The sequence below is a fragment of the Rattus norvegicus genome, chromosome 18, assembly GCF_036323735.1.
Source record: "Rattus norvegicus strain BN/NHsdMcwi chromosome 18, GRCr8, whole genome shotgun sequence".
Lineage (NCBI taxonomy): Eukaryota > Metazoa > Chordata > Mammalia > Rodentia > Muridae > Rattus > Rattus norvegicus.
The window spans coordinates 34,546,176-34,559,195 of record NC_086036.1 but is presented as its reverse complement, the minus strand read 5'-3'; the positions used below and the strand labels follow the sequence as shown (position 1 = coordinate 34,559,195).

The following is a 13,020-nucleotide window of genomic DNA, read 5'->3' as shown; positions in this document are numbered from 1 at the left end:
GATGGCCCTGAATTACTAATTCTCCTGCCTTCCCTTCAGAGTACAGAAAAGACAGGTATATGCTACCACCTCTGGATTTAAGTGACACTGAGCACTGAACCCAGGGCTTCATGCATAGTAGACAAGCATTCTACCAACTGAGCTACATTATTTTTGAGGCAGGGACTTTCACTGAACCTATAAGGAGCTCCAGGAATACAAATGTCTGCTTCCCTGCAGCACTAGAGCTACAGCACTCGCTACTACACCTGACCTTTACTTGTTACTGTGGATCTAAACCCAGATCCTCATGCTTGCAATGTAAGCACTTTACTAAGCCATCTTCCCTGCTCCTCTCTGTATATTTTAGAACCAAATTGTATGCTTTTAACTATGGAAGAAAATCCACAAAGCTGTCTGAATGACATAATTGTGACTTGTCCAGTATTAATATTCTATTTGCCAACAAATAAATTCTCTTTGTAAACACTGACACAGCATCTAAGATTATAAAATAGTAAAACATAAGTACCAATGAGAAATTAACACTTTGTATTGATCTGAAAGTAAAAATGGTAATTATTAAAAGCGCTGTTTTTATTCTAAGACTCTATCTATCTATCTATCTATCTATCTATCTATCTATCTATCTATCTGGCTTAATTTTAAAGATTTATTTATTTTATGTATATGAGTACACTGTAGCTGTCTTCAGACACACCAGAAGAGGGCATCAGATCCCATTACAGATGGTTGTGAGCCACCATGTAGTTGCTGGGAATTGAACTCAGGACCTCTGCAAGAGCAGTCCGTGCTCTTAACCACTGAGCCATCTCTCCAGCCCTTAAAAATGTATCTTTAAAATTAAAAAAGATACTAGATATTTTCCTATGTAGTCTTTTGTTCTGAAAAAGTAAGAAGCTGAGAATTATATTTGTTCCCTAATATTCTTAGGTCTGTTACAAATCTCTCTGGAAAACATTACACTCTTTCTTTTAAAGATATGAGAGAAAGGCCACCAGAGATCAGTTAACTTACACATCTTAGCTCCATAGCATCTAACCGCAATGCCTGGCACATGATTAACACCTGAACAAGTATTTTCTGAATTAATGAATATTGAGCTAAGTCACTGAGATTACTGGCAACTGTCAAATTTTTTAAAATCAACACCAGCCGGGTATGGTAGTACAGACCTTTAATTCCAGCAGGCAAGAGGCAGGGGCAGATGGGATCTCTGTTAGTTCGAGGCTAGTGTAGTTTACAACAGTGAATGCCAGAATAGCCAGGCATATGCAGAAAAACTCTGTCTCAAAACTTAATAATAATAATAATAATAATAATAATAATAATAATAATAATAATAAATAATTAGCACTAAGCAGAGTATTTATAGAGTATGTCACAATATTTAATTTGGTATTAAAAAAAGTGGATAACTGCCAGTTTCTTTAAAAAAGGAGAATTTTTACTATGACAACACTAAATGTAACAATATAAAAATATGCCATTTGCTTTATACTGCAATAAATCCCAGTTTATATATTTATAAGTACAAAAGACATTTTAAACTGTTGACGCACAGAAATAGTGAGTTAACTGCCCTGTGGTCACTACTAAAAAGGGTAACAGGAACCTTCATATACTGAGTTTATTATAGTATCTTCATTTTTTTTATATATTTGATATTTCTCATAAGTAAAAACAATGACAGCAACAATAAAACAAACTGCTCTATGAAAAGATACTAATCAGAAGACCATGAGACAGCAGAAAATGTCAAATTTCTGATTTATATTCATAAAAGGCAAAAAAAAAAAATCAAACAGACCTATATTTAAATATATATATCATTATGTAACAAATGCTTATAGGACATGAATGTTTCTCAAGTTCTTAGATTTGAACCTTGACCCAGTAAAGAAAGTATTCATGTAGCTGTAAAGAAGAAAATGCTTTTTCTTGAGTCACACATCAAGAGCATGTTAGACACTGTGCATGTTAGAAACAATGAAAAAGAGATTAGCAAAGAAGACCTAAATCATAAGAGCAAGAGTCAGAAACCTAAGAGAAGAGTCTCTGATGATTCAGAAGGAAACAGTACCTCACCACTGAAGAGTTTGCATGACAAAAGTCTGAAGAATATTGACTTAACACTAAGTGCTATACCTTGGCAGAGGTGCTTAAACAAACATAGTGGTGTCAAATGATCCAAATGAGCTGTGAGTCAAACATGAGTAAGAGGAGAGGTTCTGGTGGAAAAATAGTGAAGGAGAAATGTCAAAGGAAATGGGTTTTGATGAACTGGATTTTTTAAAAAGCAAAAGCAAGGTTGGAGCTTGCCTTGTGTGCTAGGTAGGGCCTGGTGTTCAAGTACACATAGATCATTAAGGGGGGAGGGAGGTGTGTGTCAGTCACATGATGATGTCCACATGAGTAATTGGCTCTTGTACCCATCAACAAAGACAAGGGTAGAAGGCATTAATTTAAGAATTTTAAGAATAGACTTTATTAGGCTAGAGAGATGGCTCAATGGTTAAGAACACAAACTGCTCTTCTGAAGGTCCTGGTTCAATTCCCAGCAACCACATGGTGGCTCACAACCATCTGTAATGTGATCTGATGCCCTCTTCTGGTGTATCTGAGGACACAGTGTATACTCATATACTAAATAAATAAATCTTTAAAAAAACAAAAGAAGAAAAAATAGAATAGGCTTTATTTTCGGAGGTTGAAATCTGACAAGAAAATAGTAACTACATAGAATATAACGAATCCTTTCAGGTTAGCAGATGACAAAGACATATTAGATGCCTTACACAAATATATAAATTCATTTTCTCTTCAGAAGGATCATAATGAAGTAACATTACTCTCACTCAGAAAAAGAAACCAAGGTACATACAGAAGTTAAGTCACTTGGCCTGGATATGAGAGAGAGAGAGAGAGAGAGAGAGAGAGAGAGAGAGAGAGAGAGAGAGAGAGATGAAGAATCAGGATCTTAAACACTTCACTTGGCTGCCACTTTGTGACATGAACGAGATAAGGAAATGTTTCAGAGGTAAAGCAAATTTATAAGCACAGATACATAAGAAATGAACATACCATCATTTCTGTAGACAAAGAATTCACTATCTAACACTGTAAAACAATCACTCTTTTGATTGTTTTGGTTTTTTGAGACAGTAGCTTAAGTTGCCCAAGGCAGCCTCATATTTGCTATGTGGCTGAGACTGTCCCAAGTACTGGGATTTACAGGAGTATGCCATCATTACTGGCTTAATTGACCTGTGAAAAATATTTCTGAAAAATAATTTATATGTGTGTGTGTGTGTGTGTGTGTGTGTGTGTGTGTGTGTATACATATATCAATAAATATCCCAAGTTAGATAATGGTTACATATGCCTTTAATCCCAGCACTCGGGTACCACAGGAAAAAAGATCTCTGAGTTTGAGGACAGCCTGGTCTACAGAGCAAGTTCCAGGACAGAGAGAAACCCTATGTCAAAAAAAAAAAAAAAAAAAAAGTAAAACCACTAGACACTTGATATATAAATCAAAAAAGTTACAAATCAAAAGAACCACTTTAAAATTAAACATGTTAAAAATGTGTTAAAACTTACTATAATTTATGTTTCCTATCTTCACTTGAACACACAGTTAACCACTCGACATATTTTACCTGACTCTTGTACACTTGTTAGAAATCAGACCATCTGTGTTAGGAGGTCCCTTTAGCAGCAGCTCTCAATGCTGTGACTGCAGCAGTCACTAAGAATGACCATGTGCTATCATTCTACAGTAACAGAGGACTCATGGCTTCTCTCCACTCCAGCACACAAAATTGAAATACAGCCATATAACATGGTTCCTTTGTAAGTCTGAATACAATTGTACAGTTATACATTCCATAAGAACAACTCACATACAGTGCCACATTGCATGTCTGAAGATCAGATGACAACTAGCAAAGAGTCATTTCTCTCCTTCCACCATGTGAGACTCAGAGATCAAACTCAAGTTCTGAGCTTTGGTGGCAATTGTCATCTTGACAACCCATCAAAACCACCTTTGGGGGCTAGAGAGATGGCTCAGCGGTTAAGAGCACTGACTGCTCTTCCAGCGGTCCTGAGTTCAATTCCCAGCAACCACATGGTGGCTCACAACCATCTGTAATGAGATCTGATGCCCTCTTTGGGTGTGTCTGAGGATAGCTACATAAATTTTAAAAAACAAAACAAAACAAAACCACCTTTTGGAATGGTCTGTCTATTAATTCCTAGATTGCCCTGGACATCACATTGAGACCAGGCAGAAATGACACTATAGATCCTGCAGCCCAAAATGCAAAACTCTAGCCTTAGACCAGAATTACACAACTGGACTGGAAGCTACTCTCACACATCCTGGAATTGTACACCAACCAGGCTGAACTGCCATCCTTTGCAGACTACATCCCTGGGAGCTAAAAGACTCTTCATCAGAACATAGGAAAACACACCCTGTGTCCCGTCTCACAATCGCAGGTGACACTCCACTTACTGTGTAGCCCATCTGCCCTGTGTATGAAAAACTGATTTTTTTAATTAAAATAAAAAAAGCTAAGAATTTGTTGAAGTGACGTTTACTTACTTTCTGATACTGTATAAAGGAGGTTCTGGGGTAAAGGAGGAGGTAGTCTTGCTCCCACTGGTGCAAGATTGGGCACTGCACTTGTTCCAGGCTGGTCACGGCTGTTTATTAAGCTTGACTGTGAAATGGGAGGTCCTACAGAATTAAAAAAAAAAAAATCATCAAGTACAGGATTAATTCCTGGTAAGAACATGATACTAATACTAATGTATTCAGACTTAGCAATCTTGATGACACTCCTAATTCTCCAACAGGCAAAGTTCACCACAAGGAAAAAAGTAAGACTGAGTGCCTTTGCAGACATGAGAACAGAGGAAGGGACTTGAAGATCAGTAGCTGACATAAGCATTAAGTAAGTAATGAACAACCTGCAACTGTGAATCATGGCAAGTATCAAAGACAGTGAGGTCAAGCCATGGTGGTTCTGTCATTAGCCCCAGCACTCCAGTAGTAGGGACAGGAAGGTCTCTGTGAGTGCAAGGCCAGTGTGATCTACATAGAAGTTCTAGGCCAGGCAGGGTTAAAGAGAGAGATTCTGTCACCAAAAAATAAAAAACAAACAATAACAGCAAAATGGTGGAGGGCTGTGCTGTAGATGTAGTAATTCAGTTGGTGAAGCGCCTGCCTAGCAGCCACAAAAACTTGATTTGGATCCCATCTCCAGCACATGTCTGTAAGTGCAGTCCTTGGAAAGCAGAGAGAAAACCAGAAGTTCAAGACCCCTTGTCTCTAAATAAATAAATAGGGGACTAAGGGCAGTAAGGATGTTATTCAGGAGTAGTGTTTGCCTGACATTTGCAAGACCCTGAGTTCAACTGCCAGTACTCCACTAACAAATTAAACTTAAAATAGATAAATCAAAGAGAAAAGCTGAAGTAGCATATATTGAAGAAGTGATATGTTAAGAAGAAAATCTCTTAAGCTTCCATTATGTTATTGTTTCCTATCACATTTTAAGGCTTATAAAATCAACTTACATGCAAGCATAGAAGCTTACATGTAAGCAAAAATTGTGCCTGGTGGTGTAGAGGCAGAAGAGGGTATCAGATTCACTGAACTACCATGTGGGTGCTGGGAACTGAACCCAGGTCCTAAGGAAGAGCAACAATTGCTCTTAACTGCTAAACTATCCCTTAACCCCCATCTATCAATATTTAATATTCACAGTTGCTAAGTTAGGAGGGGCTGGAGGTATTGCTCAATGATAAAGTGTTTATCCAGAATACTAGTTAATTTTTGTCAACATTATACTAACTAATCACTTGGGAAGAGGGCACCTTAATTGAGGAATTACCTGTCAAGATCGGTCTGTAGGCAGAAATTTTCTTGATTGTTAACTGAATAGAAGGCCCTAACCCACTTTGGGTAGGTTGTCCTGGGCTATATAAGCAATGTTGCTGAATAAGTCAGTAAGGAGCATTCATTTTTCTCTGCTTCCATTCCTGCCTTGTCTTCCCTCAGCTATGAACTGACTGTAAGCTCTAACCTGAAACAAACTCTTCTTCTGTTCTCCCAAAATTTCAGTTTCAGTCATTGTTTTATCACAGCAACAGAAAGAAAACTAGGACACAAAGTGATACAGAGCCCTGTAAGGTACAACCAACCACCACCACTCCTAAAAGCAAAGCTGAAAAAAAACCTGTTTTCATTAACACCTGTTTATTAAACCCTTATCTGTTATTACCCACCTTTTAAATTTTTAGTGTGTGTGTGTGTGTGTGTGTGTGTGTGTGTGTGTGTGTGTGTGTGTGAGCTCACATGCTACACAGAATGCATGTGGAGGTTAGAGGACAAGCTGTGGGAGCTGCTTCTCTTCTTCTGCCATGTGGCTCAAAAGGACCTCACTTAGGTCATCAGGCTGGATGGCAAGCTTTTTGGTCTGCTGAGCCATTATTTCATGTCTCATTTTATGATTGGTGTTTTTATTATTATAACTTGCAGGGAAGTTAGCCATAGTGTGCATATGATGGTCAGAAGATAAACATAGGAAGTCAGTTCTTTCCTACTTCTATGTATTTTTAAGGACAGAACTCAGCTCTCCAGGCTTATACAGTAAGCACCTTGACCTGCTACATCTTGCCAGCCCTTTTGTTACCAACTTTAATGGGATGTATTATAACAGGGAAGCTTAGTAGGGTACACAGATAGGAATGTGCTTAATTATATTCACTTAGAACTGCTTTATATAGTTTAGTTTTGGCAATGGGGAGGGAAATCAGGCCCTCACACATGGTCAAAAACACTACAATACTAAGCTATACCACAGCCCCAAAAGAAATTGCTTTAAGAAAAATAGTACTGAGGATATAGTTCATTGGTTGACAATTTGCCCAGAATGACCTGGGTTCAATCCCCAAAACTGGGAGAAGAAAAAGAACCAGATGATGCAGGCCTATAATCACAGCTACATAGAAGGTTACAGACAGCAAGAGAATCTCAAATTCAAAGCCTGCCTAGACTACAAAGCTAGTTCAAAGCCAGTCTAGACGGCTTAGTGAGATCCTTAGGCAAAACCAATCATAAGGGGCTGAGGGGAAACCTGAGTGAAGAGTGCTGGCCTAGGCATGAATGAAGCCTAAGCTCTATCACTAGAACCAGGAACAAAGAAACGCTACTTCAGTTAAATGGCAATCACTTTTAAAATAATCATTTGTTATTCTTTAATAATGCAATGTCTAGTCCCCAGCTCCAGAAAAAAAGAAAAAAAAATAATGCAATGTCTGTATGTAGGTATTTTCTTACACCTTTGCATACATGTACATGTGAATATTCTGTAAGTTTTTTCAATTGAATTTTAAAAATTTTGTCTTATTCTTGTTCTTGCTATACTCATCACCTTACCTCAACCGTCTGCTCAGCCTCCAGAGTGTTGAATAACAAGAGTGTGTCACCACACCCAGCTAGCAACCATTATACTTCTTAAATAGACTTTTTACTGTGTGTGTGTATGTGTGTGTGTGTGTGTGTGTGTGTGTGTGTGTGTGTGTGTGTGTATGTGTGTGAGGTATAAAGGTACGTACACCCGTGCATATGTGCAGAGGTCGGGGAAGAATGTCAACTGTCCCACTCTATTCCTTGCCACCTTATTCCCTCTAGACTCTCACTGAACCTACATCTAGACTGGCAGGCAACAACCCCAGCAATCCTCCTGTCTCTACCCTATCCCTCAGTGGTGGGATTACAGGTACAGAGTCACGTCTAACTTTTAATTTCCACACTTGGAACCTGAACTTAAGCGTCTCATGCTTACACAGAAAGCACTCTTACTGACTACGCCATCTTCCCAGGCCCTTAAACAGCCATTTTAAAATATTTGTTGCTCTTGATTTGGCTAGATACAATAATGAAATACTTTTTTAAAAAACACAAATAAAAAGTCTTTTTCAGTAAAGAAATCCACAAAGAAATCCACACTGTTAAAATAGCATGGCATTTAGAATTTACTCCCACAAAAACAAATCAACCCAAAAAACTATGAAGAGAAAGTAAAATCAAGTTGGCTTACTAGAATCACTAAGGCCAATTAAAACAAATACTACCCAAGATATTCATCCTTATGTATGTCTGAAAGATTCTATAACAAAAATTTCAAGTGTTATTTCAATATTCTTGATGATATTTTCTTGAAATACTAAGAAAATCCATAAAACTCCCAGCATGTTTCTTCTCTATCATCTTAAAATACTAACAGCTAACAAGGTTTTATCTCCAGGTCAACACAAGTCAGGCTACTACAAGCAAAGGGCACAATGCAGGTACTATAAAGAATGGTAAACAGTAAGAACATCTTAATTATGGGAGTATATTTTAAATTCCATTACTGTTTTTCAAGCATTTTAACAGTTAGCAAAAGGGATGAGGTTCTTCTAAATACAACTCATCAGCAAAACAAGATTCAACCAACACATACTTACTTGGTATGGGAAGCACAACAGAAGGTGGAGGCTGACCATGTCCTTGAGGAACAGGAAGTCTCATACTATGGCCAGGGCCTGGGCCTGGGCCGGGACCAGGGCCAGGGCCAGGACCAGGGCCTGGGCCTGGGCCTGGCATTGGAGGCATTAACATTCCGGGAGGTGGTGGAGGAGGAAGCCCAGGAGGAGGGGGTGGGAAAGGAATCATACTTGGCAGAGCAACTTCATCAACAACTAGAGGATCATTTCCATGATCAAACTGACAAAGGTCACCAAGTACACAAAATCCTCTTTCTGTAAGAATTAAAATTAAAAAAACAAAAACAAAAACCTTATTACGATCTACTTAGAGTTCAAAGAATAAAACAAATTCCAGAAAACTCAACATCCTAATTTACATTGTAGGTTTTTTTGTAAGAAATCAAAATCTCCTTAGTATTCTCCTATTAATGACCATATAACCTTGAAGTAGAGGCAAGCATTTTCTAAACTCTCTCTGAGAATAGGATATATTGAAATTTTAAAACAGTAGGGTCAAATAGGATAGATACTAAGTAGCTACTATAAGACTAACCAAGTTGCTAAATTTTTATAATAAGAATCAGGTGTGGTGGTGACTCCTGTAATCCTAGCACTCTAGAGGCTGAGGCAGGAGGATTGCAAGTTTGAGGTCAGCCTGAGTTACATGCACTTTTGAGCCAAGTCTGGGCTGTACAGTAAGACTATCATAAAAAAAGGAAAGTGGTTTTTTTATATAATAATAATAAAAATTAGATATTTTATCAAATAACCATTTACTAAAGGTTTGAAAGGAAGGAACAAAAACCTTCAGGTAGATAATTTCATTTCAGTGATCCATTTCATAATATTATTTTAAAGCAACCATTCTTGCTATATATAGTTTTAATTTAAGAAACCTCAAGTAGATAGGAAAAATGACTTATAGTGTTCCACAATAAAATAATTGAAGTTGACAATTGTTCTAAAATATGATAGATATTTTATACCTAGATATAAGATCTATGATATAAGTTATCTAGATAAGAGTTCATGAACATTCCCAACTCTAAAAAATAAGTTTAAGGTTATAAACATGCAAGTTACCCTGATGTGATTACCACACATGATATACATGTACTGAAATGTTACTGTATGCTATAAGCATGTAAAGTGTCCATCAATTTAAACAATATTTTAACATTAAATTTCCACTAGGCACCGTATACAAGGCTATTTGTTGTAGCACTGCTTATAACTGAAAATGCTGGGAAGGACCTATTTATGATAAATAGCTTATTTTCATACTTATAGAATACTAGGTAAAAGCCTTAAAAAACAATTGAAGTTCTTTATGCGTCAGTATGTAGTTATTTTCAGGAAACTCTAATTGAAAAGACACTACACAGTATATGAAAAAACACTAGTATTCATATAAAAAGCAAGTTGAGCTGCTGGGATACGCCCAGGCAGTGTCTGCAACACTTGCTTTCCTAGCTGGGAAGAGCATTTACAAAAGAGAAGGCAATCTTTACCATCATAATCTCTGCAGCGTCTCTTTGGTGGTGGGTTTCGACCAAAAGAATTGGAAGAGCTATGATTGTTATAGTAATTGGACCAGCTCTCGGTTGTGTTCTCAGAATGGTGCGCAGGTGCAATCACAGTGACAGTGCTGGGAATAGACTGTGCCCCAGAGGAATACTGCTCAGAAGAGTTGGGAGGTGGAGCAGACACAGGCACATAAGAGCTCTCCAGGTCATTTCTTTCACTCTTAAACTTTGATCTTTCCCTGTGCTCTGTTTTAGAGACAAAAAGAAACAAGAGATGAAAAGGTCACGTTTATGTACTTAAGCCACATTTACCTAAGAACAGCAAGGCTAAGAACATTAGCCTAAGTTTTCTGAGAGATCCACAGCTTAAACACACTCACTAGTAATATATTCTAAAAGCAGAAACGTCACCACTGCACATTTATCTCAATCAACTTGTGAAAAGCAATGTTTTACAGCAGCAACATCAAGTACATCCACAGGAGAAGGGTCAGCTTCTCCACTGGGATTTTAGGATTTTTTTTTTTTTTTGTCTTTTACATTTTATAAACATTGGGCACCCTTATTATAGCAAGTCAATTACCATCAGAGAAAACAAAACAAAAAGCAAAAGAAAGCAAACTTTTTACTTAAGTGATGTTGTGACTGATTAGAAGACATTTGTATCAATTTTAAAAATTATTTATTTAAGGCTGGAGAGATATGGCTTGGAGCATTGGCTGATCTTCCAGAGCACCCATATGGCAGCTTACGACTGCCTGTAACTCCTGTTCCAGGGGATCTGACATCCTCACACAGACAGGCATGCAGGCAAATCAACAATGTACATAAAATAATGTTATAATTTAGGAATAACCTTGAAGCCCTTGACTCCAGGGGTGCACAAGATTAGCACTGTCGGGGCTGGGGATTTAGCTCAGTGGTAGAGCGCTTACCTAGGAAGCGCAAGGCCCTGGGTTCGGTCCCCAGCTCCGAAAAAAAGAACCAAAAAAAAAAAAAAAAAAAAAGATTAGCACTGTCTCCATAAGAAGATCAATATCCAGCCATCTCTCCAACTTGTCAAACAAGCCTTCTGGGGCTGATGCCTACTCACCAACGTTCCTATTTGGATCCCGGTCTTTGCTGCGGCCCCTGCTCCGGCTTCTACTCCGACTCAAGCCTCGGCTCTTACTCCTGCTCTTGCTCCTGCCCCTTCTCCAGTCATACTTCTCCCGGTACAGCTCGTTCCGCTCATAGTACCGCTCATAGTCTCTCCACTTGCCATCTTCTCTTTTCTTCTCACGTGTCCTATAATACACAGATATAAAAGCCATATGTAGACTCTAGAAATGAGATCTGTGCACAAGTCCAGAGGATAAAATACTCTCTTTACGTCACCACAATTCATACTGTCTATTTTCGAATGTCTCAAGACTACCACTAATTCTTCTAACCATCATTAAAAGAGGGAAGGGTTTTCCCACTTCAAGTACACAGGGTAGGGAGAAATGAAAAAGAAGAGGTGAACCCAAAGTATGAGAGAAAGAAGATTAGAAGGAGAAAGTGGGGGAAAGCTCACAACAAGTCTTCCTAAATAAAGTCCACTTGCTGAACACACACCAAACTGTATCCTTTGGCAAGTGCTAATGTGGACAATTGTAATATCGCACACCCCTAAACAAATGGAACACTGCATTACAATTCTCTGAGGAGACTGCTCCCACCCCTGTGCTCTTGGGGAAAGCAAATAATGACTGTTTATAAAAGACACAGGAGCTAAGACAATAGCAAGACAGAATAGGAAGAAGGTAACAATCTCACCTCAGTGCTTTAGAGAGGGTTTAAGGACATAGATCATGAATACTAACTAACTCTGCATACTTAAAAGTAGCTTTCAGTAATTTACTACTCAGAGACAAATACAAACCTTCGCTCACTAGATTCTGAACGACTCTTCTGGGGACTAGGATATTTCTTCTTTCTAACATCTCGTTCTTCTTCTGCTGGCTCTTGAAATACCTGTAAGATTTGTTAAAAATAAGAGCAGTTCCTCTCTAAGTTACAAACTTAGCCATCTGCTAAATCTTTCTAAGATCCTGCAAGAGAGGATGTAAATAAGTATATGAATACTGTGGTCTAAGCCAAGTGTGACCCCAAACACTTGTAATTCCGACACCTAGCATACCTGAGACCCTGTCTTAAAACTAAAAAACCCCAACAGTTTCTCAAAAAAAAAAAAAAAAAAAAAAAAAAAAAAAAGGATAAACACTCAAGTTAAATTGTTTATTCACAGACTGTTATAAGCATAGTCAACATGCTGTTTCCAAAAGTCAGAACAGGAAAAGTAAAAAGCAGGCTCACATTATTCAAAGCAAGGCATGTTACTGGCTGTGGTTGTCCAGTCCTATGATTAACACAGAAGGATTGTAATGTTTGAGGTCAGCAGGCCTATACCAAGGCCCTGTCTTTAAAAACAAAGTTAGGTATAGCAGTGAGCACCTGCCATATCCACATCTGACAGGATGAGGTAGGAGACTGCAGTAAGGTTAAGGCTGGCCTCGGAACTTAGTGAGTTTTGGACCCCCAGAGCTATACAGCAACACTATGTCTAAAATCAAAATATTATAATATGTATTTTTTAAAAACAAGCATGCCAAGTTTGATGTTACTTAAAGCAGATAATTCTAGTATAAGAAGAGAGTAAGGACATCAATCTCAAAACTGTGACAGGAAAACTAACAAGCATTGGATACCATACAGTAAAGCAGTTTATAGCTTCATTTCAAAAATATAGGCAAGCTGGAAATGATGGTACACACCATTAATCTCAGCACTGGAGAGACAGAGGCAAGTATGAATTCCAGGCTAGCCTGATCTACATATCAACCTCTAGAACAGCCAGGGGTACACAGAGACACTGTCTCAAAGTAAAAAAGAATACATAAAAATTAAAAATTTAAAAATAAAA

General features: G+C 38.0%; 1 protein-coding gene across 8 annotated transcripts in view; it reads right to left on the bottom strand.

Annotated features, from left to right (window-relative positions):
• The window catches only part of Rbm27 (RNA binding motif protein 27), a 62,593-nt gene that overhangs the window by 27,920 nt on the left and 21,653 nt on the right, over window positions 1–13,020 (bottom strand). For 4 of the 8 annotated variants that reach the window (XM_008772179.4, XM_006254678.5, NM_001372344.1 and 1 more), the window contains exons 4-8: window positions 11,980–12,071; window positions 11,167–11,360; window positions 10,059–10,319; window positions 8,527–8,820; window positions 4,613–4,747 (exon numbers count right to left, since the gene is read on the bottom strand). In XM_008772179.4, coding sequence (XP_008770401.1) covers window positions 4,613–4,747; window positions 8,527–8,820; window positions 10,059–10,319; window positions 11,167–11,360; window positions 11,980–12,071 — 976 coding nt within the window. The remainder of the gene's footprint in view (window positions 1–4,612; window positions 4,748–8,526; window positions 8,821–10,058; window positions 10,320–11,166; window positions 11,361–11,979; window positions 12,072–13,020) is intronic. The other 4 variants (XM_006254680.5, XM_063277467.1, XM_063277468.1 and 1 more) reach the window with 1 other exon arrangement.